A 14,487-nucleotide genomic window follows, 5' to 3' on the forward strand; every position below is an offset into this window, starting at 1 on the left:
GAAACACCGCAAAAGTTAGTAAAGGACGTGTTGAAAACGGTTGAAAACTGCTACACAACCGGAGGTGGTAGGGCGGGACTTCAGCGGGTGGCTCGTTCCGCCCAGTGAGAGGCTGATCTCTGCAGCGAACTTCCGCCCACTCAGACTACCTTCAACCAAACCCAGGCTCTGTACATGCGAGCTCCAGGTAGAACTAGTGCTGATACTACCTTTCCTAGCACATTCACCATACCCTGTTTCACACGCTACATAGCATAACTCCAATATAAGCTAAAGTTAAAGGACATAGATAACTCACAGGATCAGCAAACACACTTACTTTGCAGCATGGTCTCAAACAAAAGGGATTCAAGTAGGCCACTCCCACACTTAAGTAACCTTCCTCTTCCTGGATTTCCTCCTGAGAGGAAGTGGATCTCTCCACCTGATCTCAAGGAGTTATGTATTCTGCTTAGTAGTTCCCCCTACTGTCCCCCAACTGACATTATTTCTTCTCACCCAGATCCATTGGCTTGCTCTACCTGCTTCATCTGACATTTCCTTCACTGTCTTCCTCAAACTCTGTCCCCGCACTCCGAGTTCCCCCAGGAGCGAGACAGCTGATCTTGCTATGAATCCCCTACACCCCACTTCCACTGGACAAGTCCTAGTTTTCCATCCTCGCTGCTCAGCTTCTACTCCTAAGTCTGCATATCTAAGCTTTTTCTTTCGTAGGCTTCTTCCACTGAGTCTTCCCAAGGAACTGTCAGCTCAATGAAATAAACTATCCGTTGATTCACTGACCACAACACTATGTCAGGCCTCTGCTTGGTACAAACTATTTCCTGGGGAACAGCAAGCTTTCCCCCTAAATCTACTTGCATTTCCCAATCACAAGCACCTTCTAGGCGGCCACACCCTTGCCTCCTTACTAACTTACCCCTTCTGTATTTCTCCCCCCTCACGGACAAACTGAATTTCTAAACTCCTATCTTAACACCTTCTGAATTCACCTGTCTTCGTTTCCTTTCGATGCCTGCAGCTAAACATTTCAACACCTGGTTATGTCGCCATGTATATCGGCCTTGTGACAAGCTAACTTTACAGCCTGACAAAATATGCCTTAAGGTTACAGTACCTGAACACAATGGGCATGATGGGTCCCCATTTACCCACAGTTTTAGGTTCTGGGGGCTTGTTAACATATCGTATGTAGCCCCTACCATGAATCTAATACAATTTTCCTCCATACTCCACAGGTCCCTCCAACTAAGCTTCCTCTTCTCTACACTTTCCCAATTCAACCACTGTCCCTGTTTAGCCTCGGCCGCTACCTTTGCACCCCTTAATATCCTCCTGTCTATGTCTCTGTTCCACGACCAGCTTTCTTTTATCTTTGAGACCTGCTTTATTCCATACCGGTTTGCCTGAGCCAAGCCCCAGGCCTCCCCGGCCAAACTGAACATTACCTACAATCTCTGCATGCCTAAGAGCTGCCTCTGCCTCCTGAACTGCCGACCTTGGGTTCCACTTCCTCCCCTTGGTTGGATTTGGAACCACACTCCTAACTACCACGTCCTTACTCCCAGATAACAAGAGCTCTGTCCTGACCTTGGTACATTTAAATTCCTCTGTTAAACTAGATACTGGCAGCTGAAGTATCCCTTTTCCATACAATGCAACACTACTTAGGCACCTAGGAGCCCCCAACCACTTTCTAATATAGGAGCTAACCAACCTTTCAATTCTCTCCACAACGGATATTGGGATTTCATAAATTGACAATGACCACATTAACCGTGTTGTGTTAAACATGCCTTGAGTTTGATGGAACTACAATGTGCTGTGACAACTTATCCCTGTTTTTAGCCACAACCCAGATTTCAGTCAGGACCACTTGAGTCAAAGAAAACTTTATTTCCATTTGCAGTATTATATTTGGCAGTATGGCTCTGTTCTGGGGCCTCTCTGCCTTTCCTAGGCCTACACAGAAAGCGTAAGGCAGAGAGAGCACATCTCTCTGCCCTTCCATGCGCCTACATGGAAAACCTGAGGCAGGGAGAGCAGCAGCAAAGACCCCCCCAGCGCCAGAACAGAGCAGCATCAATGACAAACAGAAATGACACTGATAAGTCAGACACAGCATGAAAAGGAGGAGCTGGGGTGGAGGCAGGTTGCAAAGCGGCTTGCAGAGGAAGCAGCAACAGTAGGTAGGCCAAAGCAGTTTAAATAGGGCGCCCTAAATGAGATTCGCCAATTGTTTGCATAGAAAGGAACCATGAGATCTATCAGCTGACTCCCTTCCATCAATCAGCTGTTCCATCAGAACTAACACTATGCTCAATTTTTAACAGCATTTTACCAGATCTCTGAGAATGCTTGACCTAGCAGGTAGAAATAGTAGCTAAAATTAACCAACATTAGCTAGTAATGTGACCTTGGCAGCAGTACATACATGTTTAGAGTTTAAATATGAAAGACAGTTATACTCCAGCACATGTACTCACCTGACCAAAAACAAGACAGTCATTTCAGTCGTGGACCCAACAGCACACAAAGTAATTGTAGTCCACTAGACTCTTGGACATTTTCATCAGTTTGTTGTGTAACATTAGTAATATGAGGTCTGGAGGATGAGGTAATTTGTAAATGACGATCATGTCAACACTGGGCAAATCAGACAAGTTATAGGAAAAATCACTTTACTTCCTTTTGTATCTATCACGTTGGATGCCTGCAGGTTCCTCCAACCCTTTTATGTAGTTACGTTCCTCTATTTCTGCTTCAAGCAGTACATGGACTTATCACTTCTTGCCCTTCATCTGAATTTCACGTGTCATGATGGCATGTCCCATGATTGCAAACAAGCCCTGAGATCCCACACATATCCACTCAGTTGGCTCAACCCACCAGTAGAGGTATTTTGTGTAGTGAAAAGCACATGATCCCTCACTGGCTCCCCACCAGCAAACATTTCCAGTTGTTCTGGACAAATGTCCCAGCACTTTTGCAAGATGGCTTTTTTTTTTTTTTTTTTAGAGTTTGAAGGTATGCCCTTCTTGTTAAGTGTGTCATCTTGTCACTGGCTCTTTGATTTACATGACACCATGTGTCACAAAACCAATAACTGACCCTGTCATACCCAACTCTGTGGCCTTTTTCAGTTTGCCGTTTGGCCTTTTGCACCACAGGGTTTTAGAATTCCACTTAAGCATTGCTTGCTATTTTAAAATCCAAGTTGAGTTCAGCCTTCTCCTCCTTTTGTTCTCCCAGCTGGCAGAAGAGGAGTTTTGGCCTTGAGGGATTCTGTACATGTCTGCGTAATGTGTTCAGCGCACAGCTTCACACACATATACTGTAGATACACACGAATTTCACCTCTGTAAACCCACTCAACAGCCATTTCGACGCCACTCAAACCTTTTGGCTGTTCCACTCATATGCATGTCCTCTTGTGCTGCTCAGACCACAGTCCTGCCTCTCATGTTAGAGTGTTAGCAGCATTGTTCCTGCCAGGCTGGTTTGTCACATTAATAGCTGGTATGTTGGAGATTAGCACACCGTGTCACTCTGACTCAGAGGATGACAGAGGCTTTGTATAGATTTTGTATTTCTTGCTAGATGTTGGCTGCGGGACTTTACAGACATTTGACACCACCCTGGACCCCATACAAGTTAGCAGCCTCACACTGTCCACATGCCTGGCTCTAACAGAGAACTTCCAAAATAATAATGTTCACCATGTTGGAAATTTAAACCTCTGGCTGTATTGAATTTAAAGTAAGAATTTCTGGCCTCTTGATTCAAAATGAATTGCAACAGTTTGAAAAATGACCAACAGACAGACATATGAAAAACATATGCAGATAAAGTATCTGTGCTGTCCCCTATTGTTTTCAGGCAGGATACTTACAAATCTGATTTGGGTTTATGTTCACCGCCATTTTGTCAATCTCCTGGAGCCAGCAAATCTAAGTTTGAGCAAGTTTTGAGTGGAGTCTGGGTGAAACTAAAGTGGGGCAAGCAAGCAGCAACTAACACAGTCTAGTAGATCTGTCAATCAAGCAAACACCCCCAAAATATCCCTCTCGAAGTTGTTTTCTTCTTAAAGGAGTAACATTTTTTAACAATTTTGACCCAGAAACAAAAGCGGTAAAATTATTTTGATTCCTTGTTTTAAAAGAAATGTAACAGAGAGGAGATGAGGGTCTTTTTTCTGAAGTTTGATTCAGTGAAGTTCTTAAAGCAAGCATCAAATGACCTTTAAAGCAAGGGTAGGCAGAAACCTGGTGAAGGCAAAAAAAGACGGAATTTGAAAATACACCCTCCTCCTGCAACTTTCTCCTCTCTGTCCTAAACCTCTCCCACCAGATGACAATGGGCATATGCACACTTCATACAGTAACCCAATGTTTCCCATACATTGGTTTATTTAATCTTATTTCATTATAAAGTTGAACACAGCACATTCACTATCTGTGTTTATCAGACCACAATTGAGACAAGAAGTAGCTGGGTAGCCATGCCATGTTCCCTCTGCCTCACTCCCTGCTACTGTGGACTGCTTCCCTGGGAGGAGAGCAGGAAACGGACCTTGCCTGAATTTGGCCAGCACAAACCCCCCAGGACCAAACTGGTGGTCAGTGGCAGCGCTGGCTCTAACCTTTGTAATGGCAGCAACAGAAAGTTTGCTAATTTGGCAGGGAGTTTGGACTGTCCAGTTAATCGGAGCCAGGGTTTACGCCAGCTGGTTTGGGTCGCTGTGGCCACTGACCAAGGGTCTGTCTCCAGAGCTGCTGCCTGCTCTCCTCCCAGCGAGGAGTGAGGTGGAGGACACACTGTGATCAGAAGCTCCAGCTAATGTTAGCTACATAAATTTGGCTCCGGTTAGCAGAAGGCTAAACTATTGGCAACATTTTATCTCCATCTCTTAAACACCTTGACGATATTGATACTTGTTTCACTTTGTTTATTGTCAGACTCTATTTTAGACTCACTTTTTGAGTTCGTCATCCTGTTTTTGGGTTGCTTTGCAGTGTAAGCAGTTGTTGCGAATGCTTGAATAACAACCTTCTCTTCAGGATTCTCCACCATTGGATCAGGCGTTTACCAAGGGGAGGTGCATGCACATCCGCATTTGTATAATAGCTGATAGGAATGCCCTCTCCCTAAAAAACAAAATGTGATTGGCCAAAGTCTTCCGTCACAGCCAAACTTTTCTGAAGCCTTAAAACAGAGCCAAGAGGAGGTGCAGAAGTTTAGTTTTCTCATAGACCACTTGAATTACAAGATGCTTAAAGTTTATCATGGGACGTTTACCCAATGATGCAAAAATTAAACTGCCCATCCCAGCTTTAAACTGTTTGTTTCCAGCATGTGGTGTTTGTTGTCTAGTTTGAATCAGAGTTATTAACCCACACCTGTCTGCAGACTCATGTTTAAGCCGCTGATGTACTTGTTTTGCGTCTCTCTCCAGGTATGGGACATTAATGTCTTGAAGGAGCCACTAAAGCTGGGGACCACGACAATCCAAGACTCTTCCTTTGACTTTGTCTTAAGAACCAAATAATGACCACATTCCCAAGAGGGACCCCGAAGAGAACCGAGGGACAGGAAAGACGCTGTCCGAGCACTGTACCGAAACAGCATCTTATTTTTGTACGGTCGCCACGTAAAGTGCCTTTGCACAATAATTTTTGCTTTCTAAAAGAAACAAAATGCTGTGAAATTAGGACATATGTAATTAATATTACTAATTACTTTTACAATCCTGCCAGGAAGTAAAAAAATAATTAAATTTAGATTTATCTGTTGTACTCCCTGCCGACTGTTTTGATAGAGACGGAGTAGATGAGGTAAAAGTTTCCACATTCCAAAGAGATGGGTGAAATCAGTTCTCTCCCTCATACAGTACATTTTCCATCTCTTTTTTATTTATATTTAAAGCAAAAGCTTCACACATTGCTATTTTATTCAACGTTCACCAGTTCAGGATAGAAATATAAGCACTTCTAGAATTTAGCTGATTTCACTTTTATTATGTCTTACCAATAGTGCAGCAATGGTCTGAGTAATATATGTTAGCACATGTGATGTTTTTGAATATGACCTATCATACTGTATCTTATATAACATCTTTATACTCATAACAAAAAGTATTTTTGCTTTTTTTGTATCCATCAACTGTTCACCAACAGGCAGTTAATTTCGGTGGTGATAGGAGTGTTGAATATTCAGAAGGCCATTATGACTTTTATTATCCTTTATGTCATTTAATTTATGTTTTAATGTGTTTTTGTCTTTTTCTATTTCCAGCTGTTTTTGTAGCTTTTATACCTGTTTGATCACTTTAAAATCTTCAAACATTCCTCCTAAAAAGCAGGTGCACAAGGTGCCTTTGCTGCTTAAAAGCTGTAGTTTTTACAATGTAGGAAGTTTGCAAACCAGTTTTCTTAAAATCTACCTTAACTTCTACTAACTTCTTTATTGCCTCTATGCACACTCTTACGCTCAGCGATTATTTTCTAATTGAGGGCATATAAAGTAAAATCAGGGTGCCTACGCATATAGCAAGATACTCGTACAGTACAAGGATATTTACCACTATGTTAAGTCTTCTGGCCTTATGATTGCAATGAAAACATTTATGACAGCTGAGGTACAGTACATGATAGCCTCACAGCAACTCAGTATGATATTAAGTCTTGTGATTTTTCATGTTTATTTTTCACTGACATGGTCTTAAGTAGCACATTCCCTCTCATAGTGTTTGCGCGGCACAAGCTTTGATTATATTAATTTGCCGGGGCATTAAATTGATCCATGTTACTGCTCAAAAAGTCTGACAATCACATTCCACGGCTCCTGAAAAGAGCAGGGGAGCTTGACCAAAATATTTTTAAGCGTGATTTAATGTGACATTTATGTTTTTTTTTAATACAGTGATTTCATAATGCCGTATTGTTTTTTTTTTTCTACAACTTGTTGTGTCCATTTTATGGTTTTTAAAGTTCTTTCATGTTTAACCAGACACTTGTTTGTGTAGCGCAAAGCCTATGCAAAACACACTATCTGTAGCCTCTGTAAACACTCCCAATGTCATACAAGTGGGCAGTTACCAACTGGATGAATGTTTTAAACATTGTACGCTTCACTCAACAACAGCAATAAAGACATTGAGGTATTCCACATTGTTATGTTTCATTTCATAACTGCTCCACTATGGACCACATTATATTGTGTTTATACCCACTGTAGCACAGGTTGTTGAAACAGTTGTCTTATTACTGAGCCATGATACTGACAAAATGTGGTAAAGGGTTATCAAATAAGCTTTATAATTTTCCTCTATCTCCAGTCAGTTGCTGAAAAATAAAGCATGACACTGTTTTTCTTCACCACCAGTCATTCGAGTTTTTACCATTTTATTTCAAGGCTAGTGTGTAGGATTTAGTGACACCTAGTGGTGAGGTTGTAGATTGCAACTGGCTGAAACTTGTCCTGTGTACAAAGTGTCTTGGAGAGCTACAGGAGAGCTACGGTGGGTTGGTGCGAAAACACAAAAAACATGAATCACCCAATCTAGATCCATTGTTTGGTTTGTCCATTCTAGGCTACTGTAGAAACAACATGGTAGACTCTGTGGAAGAGGACCCGCTCCCTATGTGAATATTAACAGCTCATCCTAAGGCAGACGTGTCCAAAGTCTGGCCCAGAGACCAATTATGGTCCGCAGACCAATTTTAATCGGCCTTCGGCTTGTCTTTCAAAATATACTATATGACTAACACAATATTGGCTTATCAGGAAAGATCATTTAGCAGTTTTTCATCCATTCACCTCATGACAGCCAGATGATCGTACAGGTTGTAGCAAAAAAAAACAAGGTGACGTATTCATTGCAGTAAGCCCCATTTGTTTGCCGAACAGTGGGGCTAACATATTTTATGCTTTTGCCATATCTTGTCGGCAAAACAGTAAAAACGTCCTTCCTGGAAACGAAGGCTTCTAGGGCAGTCTTCTGTTCCTCTCTCAAGGAAAAAGATAAGTGTAGTTGGCTTAGCGTTTCTTCCAAAGCTAAATTGAATGGACACGGTCCTTCAGCAGCTGCCATCTTTGCTGTTTACTTTTCGACTCCTATGGCGCAGCGCTGTCGTCATCATGTTACGCCTGCCCAGAGCCCACCTCTGTCAGATAGACTGATCTTGGCGATTCAGCAGGCTCTGCTTGTCAGGGCCAGATTCCCATGCAGTGCAAATTCGAATTTGCTAGGGGCGGGGCATCTGGATTTCCAGGTTAATTTCCTGCTAGATAGCAGACACGATCACAGCAAAGAAACGTAGACAAGGAGAGCCGCTGCTTTCAGGAGTTGTGGAAAGTTGAATATGTCTTCACTTAAAGATGACAGCTGTGTTTGTGTCATTTGTTTGTGATTTTTTTATATAACCCATATGATGCAAAAAGCTGCTGGCCCACAGGTATTTTCACATTATCCTCAAAGATTGGACACCCCTGTTCTAAGGTAACACATATAGCTATGGATATTATATTCCATATCTGTTAATATGCCCCCCTAAATCCTACACACTGGACCTTTAACTGAAAGCACTGATGGCTAAACTCCATGCTAAACACACTGGTAAAGCATCACCTGCTGGCAGCAGAAAAACGAATGGTTTGGTAGAGTGATTTAAAAATGAATAAAATTAGGGACTGATGTTGCTCTTATTATTATATTAACATTATTCTACTAATTATTGTCAGTGTCTGAGTAGTTTTTCAATGGTGTTTTTACTATTTATGCTTGGCTGAGGAGGCCGCTACGCACTTCCTATATAAAGTGCGTGTGGGGGATAGACACCAGTGCGCATGCCCAAAGTCTTGCAGGGGAGCGCACAAGTTGCACGTGCGGCTGATTGTTTTACCCGGCTGCAATTTGATTGGCTGTCATTTGTGGTAGTTGTCAAAAGTGAAGAGTTTAGTAACTATGCCATGAACAATGTGGATTATCTTCTACAGCACGAATGAAAAAGCCTGCCTTTTTGTACAGAATTTGAGATAAAACCCCTCGGTGCCCACTGGACTCGGAGTATCGTTATAAACCAAACCGCTGGTTAAAAAAAATAATGCCGTTTTAACGTGAGGTGGTTCGCTAGGAGGAAATGGCTAACTGCTAACTGCTAGCTAGCTTGAGGAGACGTTTTCCTTCCCGTGTGTTCTTCAAAGAAGGTGGTTCCTGTTCAAGAACAAAATGACAGCTCATACAAACGAGGAACTGAGCACTGTAACAGGGGAGAACAGGTATGTACCTTATTATTAGGATATTACCTGTTTGTGGGAAATGTGAAATAGCGTCATGTCAAACTGTGACATACCTGGCTGGTTTTGCTACTGTCAGGTGTAGTTCGTCCCCACCATTTTCTTGCCAATTTAAAACGCCCCTGTACGTTAACTTTAGCTAGCTAACTTTGTGTTGGCCAAATTTGTTTGGTGAAAGTGTTTGGATGGAAAAAAAACCCAAAACATTTTGGTTGTTGGTAAGCAACTGATTGGATGGTAAAGAAATTGTATATACCATTTTATACACTGTGTGTAAGTAACTTAGCAACTTACATTATCTATTGATGTGTCCAGTGATAGATTTGATTTGTGACAACTTTCGCTTCACAGAGGTCAAGATGTAGTTTTGCTCATTGTGTACCTTTATTGACATGTAAAAGAGGATTATCAGACTAAAGCTAGTGCGAAAATACAGCTGGGGTCATAAAGTGGGATAGCACTATAAATTAACACACAAATGACAATAACTAGCATAAACCATCATGCTTTAAGCAGACACACCATAGACAATAACAAAAAGCAGCGTTTGTATTACAGAAAACAGCAAACTACAAACTACTCAGTCCAGCATGCTGGGAGATGTGGGCATCCCTACAGATTGTTCTGACAACTTTTTACTAAAATACTGTACTCTTATATCAGTATTGAGGCTCCATACAGTGGATTGACAGAACATAACTCCATCACTACCACTACTACAAATTTGATAATTCATTGAAGTCATTTTTTTTGAGCAAATTTTGAATTTCACTGCTTTCAGCTTCTGTGAGAATGTGCTGCCTTTTCTCTGTATTGTGTAGTTGTAAATTGGGCATCTTTGGGTTTTGGACTTCTGGTTGGACAAATGTGATTTGATTACATCCCCATGGCTTTGGAGAGTTGGTCATTTTTCTGGTATTGTACAAACTAATATAACAAGCATTCAATAAGGAAAATAATAGATTAATCCATAACAAGAGCCAGTTGCAGCTCTTGTAGCTCATAACACGTCATGTATTTTCAAGCTTAGGTGTTAAAGGACAGACAAAGGGCTTAGTCATTGTGAAATCCTCTGCTGCCTTCAGGTGCTGTCAGAAATATTGTAAACATGAGCTGTGTCATCTTGAATGAAGAACTGTGCTATAATCAAGGTGTGGTTGAAGATTGAAGGTGAAAAGCCAGCATTTGTTAATGTTTCAAAACTATATTGCATGCCTTTTCTACTGTACATACTCAGACTTGAGCACAAAGCAGTTCTGTGCTGTTGGTTCTTAAAAGAAACAATAACAATGAAAAATAAATACTGGAGAAGATGTCTTTTATCTCCAGCCAAATCCTAATACTTTGAGGTAGAACAAGTTGTTTTTTTCAATTTGTGGCCTTGAATGAAGCAGGTTATGAGGTGCACTTGAAGGCAGCATTCCTCTCAAGGTGTAACTCATCATCTGCCTCCAACAATAGAACTGACAGCATGAACCAGTCACACATGAGATATGTGGTCACATGATGGACAGGGCTGTATTAAGTGTGCTTTTTGGTTGGGGGGAGGATGATTGAACTTGTCTCTGTCTGGATGTGAGAGAATCAGACTTGAATTTGCTGTTAATCCCATCTCTTCCTCAGGGATATACAGGAGGTAAGATCTGAGCATGACCTCTGGGTGCACGATAGCAAAAAGGTCAATAAAAATGTTAAACTGTATTTGAATAGGCGGTAATGTACAGTTCATATTTTGCAGTTTTTAATGAAACTGAAATCTTAATAAATTTGACAAAAACTGAAGTGATTTCTGCTGACTGAAATACATAAACCTCCTCAACATGATCTAACAACTAGCTGTTAGTCATGCAAAGTCACGAATGCTGAATTAAATTGGCTCAGGCATTTCGTAAGTAGACTCTTAAAGATTTTATGATGGCATTTCTTTGATGTGTTTTGATCTGAGCAGTGCATATGCTGGTGAAGAAGGTGCTAAGCTCGCCCCTGAGACTGCCGTGTTGGTAGCATGCTTTGGGGCTTTGACTTAATGCTGTCTAATGCCCAAACCAGCGCCCGCAACATTCCTGCCGCTGTCAGACTGTGTGTTATTTCACAGTTCCAGCCAGACGGGGACTGACCGCATGCATTAAAGCAAATACACGTTTAATACCCCAGCCATGACAGCCCTCGTACACTGTGATTTCTCTCTGGGTTTCCAGTCTGTGCTTTCCTTCAGCCAGATGGTATTCTTCTATTTCTCCTATTCTGTCTTTTTCTCCACTTTCTCCTCTTCACATTCTCTTTCCTCGTCCTTTTGACGTCAGCTGCTCAGTCTGATGACACAACTAACAACCACACAGGGATTACAGGCACCATAGTGTTTGAACTTGAGCACATATGTAGCAGAATTTAAACAGAGGCGTGACTTTGGATAGTAACCGTATACAGTGAAGGTGTAAATATGGCATGCAGAGATTGAATTCGCAGCTGGCCCTTTGAAAAGACTTGGAAAGAAAGAACAGAACAGCAGCCAAAGAGGAGGGAGGGTGGAACTGGGGATGTGGAGCTAATTTTTTTCGTCCCTACATCACCTATTCAGCATGTATATCAAGTAAGACACTGGTATTAACAAAAAATGTGTAATAAGCTTGTTTTTTATAATGAGGAATATGTATAAGAAGCAAGACGGACTCCTGAGACACATTGTTCTAAAAAATGTTCCCCAACCAGCAGCTGACCAAACCGCAACAACAAAAATAGCCCGTCTGACTGTGGGTCCCAGCCCATTGATTTACTGTGAGTATGGTGAGGTGAGCCAAACCCATTGTCTGGAGGAGTAGCTCCACACCTGTTCTAAAGCACACTTTATTATTCTTAAAAATAGACCCTCACTCTCCCCTACTGTTCAGCCTACTGACACCAGTTTTTATGATCTGGTGATTTATAAGCCCCTGGAAAAAAACAGGGTCCAGGGATTGTTCTGACATGTAACTGATATATATATAAATATAAATATAGATATATATATATATATATATATACATACACAGTATATTTATATATAGGGGACTTAAAGATACCAGAGCCTTATTGAATTCATCCCTGTAACCTTGACCTAGTATTGTTGCTTTTTATGCCTGCATGCCAGTGAAAGCTGTGCCCAGAGGCATTATGTCCCAAGTTGTCCGTCTGTCCCATTCACGTGTACATGGTATTTCAAGAATTCCCTGAGGGAATGAACTCAACATTGAACTCAGTAGATTTTGGTGGTCAAAGGTCAAGGTCACGTTAACTTCACATCTGTCGAATTCTTGTGAACATGATATCTCAGGAAACCTTTAAGGAAATGTCCTCAAATTTGGCACAAACGTCCACTTGGACTAAAGAATAAACTGATTAGATTTTAGTGTTCAAAGTCACTTTGATGTCAGAATACATGTTTTTGGCCATAACTCAAGAAGTCACACTAATTGTGTCAAAACTTCACACATATGTCTAACAGAATAAAACGATGAAGTGGTGACATTTTATAACCCAAAAGGTCAAAGGTCAGCTTCACTGTGACATCGTAATGTTCTGCATAAAAACTTTTCTGGCCATTATTTAACGTCGTATCTCAAGAGCAGAAGGGGAGACGTCTGGTCAGATACTTAATTGTTGACGCTAATCTTGGGTGTCCACCTTGGAACTGTGCTGATTGTATAGTGGATGTAAAATGATGTGAAATGGATGTGAAGCATTCATGTTTTAAGATCTGTAGCTTCTTTTCAGCAACATTCATATTTGAAGCATTGTCAACTGTCATGGCTACATATGAGTTGAGACAAACATGGATATGAAATGTAACTGCTCGTTGACTGGTTGGCAGAGGCATACAACTGTGGCGCAGTGATTGTAGTTTTTAAATCAGGTGTCTGCTTTTTTATAAATAAAGATCAGGAGTTATGCTCAGAAAGGTACTGTGTGTAATGCATATGAACTTTGAGTATTTCCTTTATTTATGTGTCACTTTCTGATATTTAAGGAGTTCTCCAGTGACTTAGCACTGCACATATTTTACATCTTGTTTGTTAAATCCATGCAAAAATTGAAGCATAAAAAGGCCAAGTGTGGTTTTACAGGGGTTTATTTGCTGACTGATTTCTTGAGCGCAAGCAGTGCCAATTTCCCACAGTGTTGAGACTGGTCAAAGAAAGAGTAGTAGAGGCAAAGACATCCTGACTTTTAGTTCCTACCATGGTTCAAGCTTCAAAATCCCTGGTTACCGCATTTCCCATAGTGCAGATCAGTATGTTCTTTTATTAGATGTCATCAGAGTTATTTTCTCGACTTCAGAAAGCTCCTCCAGAGCCACAGAAGACATTATACAACTGTATCAGAGGTTGAGTAGAACTCCTCAGGACAAGTAAAGTGATCCTCGTGTAAAATTGGTGGAATTTCCTTTAAATAGATTTACGTCCAGAGGACTTATGAAACTGCAATCAAATAGAATTGTTTTGCTTTTTAAAGAAGAATAGGCTGGTATGAATATTAGACTGAATAACACTTGTTATGATGGACATTTCTTGCAGCGTACCACTTGAAAGCCCTTAGAGCACCTGGAAAATTGTTTATGAGTGTCCATATCTGAGCCAATATGATATGCGAAGCTTCAGATGCATGAATCGGTCCCTTAAGGACTCTTGTAGTCCTGGTAGTTTCAGTGCTGTTCAGACTCCAGTCGGCTGCCTGCAGCCTTGATCATTGCCAAGAGGAAATGGCTGAGGATTAGGCCTGGAGCTGTTTAAAGCCCTGCGCCTCTGCTTTCAGTGCCCATGGTGGAATCATTTCAAACTCTACAATTGCTCCAATCTCTCAGCATGTAGCCAAGGTTTTTTTTGTTGTTGTTGTAGGTTTTGGTTTAGTTGTTTGCACAAATGATAAAAGCACTGAAAGAAGAAGAAAAGCAGAGAGATACAAACCATCTGTCCGAGGAAAAGAAACCTCAAGGGCTTGTAAAAACATTACAGTTGATAAGACAGAGAGGAAAATATCAAGAAGACAAACAACAAATCACAGCAAGAAAACCAAATATAACCAGCCCTAATTATATTGAGCCCAAGAGAACTGATTTGGTTACGTGTGTGTTAGTTCGCAGCTGCATTAAAACTCCTTTATTATCTCAAAACAAGGAAATTTATTAAAAATGCATTGTATCTTCTGAGACGTGAA

The 14,487-nt window shown here is 41.1% G+C and overlaps 1 protein-coding gene across 7 annotated transcripts in view; it reads left to right on the forward strand.

Annotated features, from left to right (window-relative positions):
- cald1a (caldesmon 1a) overlaps positions 1-7,167 on the forward strand; it is a 90,177-nt gene extending 83,010 nt beyond the window's left edge. For all 7 annotated transcript variants that reach the window (XR_007569351.1, XM_050036117.1, XM_050036118.1 and 4 more), the window contains one exon: positions 5,456-7,167. Coding sequence is in view for 6 of the 7 variants with exons in the window: in XM_050036117.1 (XP_049892074.1) it covers positions 5,456-5,469 (14 nt within the window). In the remaining variant the exon portion in view is untranslated. The remainder of the gene's footprint in view (positions 1-5,455) is intronic.
- Positions 7,168-14,487: the final 7,320 nt, after the last annotated feature.

This window comes from Epinephelus moara, chromosome 23 (genome assembly GCF_006386435.1).
Source record: "Epinephelus moara isolate mb chromosome 23, YSFRI_EMoa_1.0, whole genome shotgun sequence".
In the NCBI taxonomy this organism is placed as follows: domain Eukaryota; kingdom Metazoa; phylum Chordata; class Actinopteri; order Perciformes; family Serranidae; genus Epinephelus; species Epinephelus moara.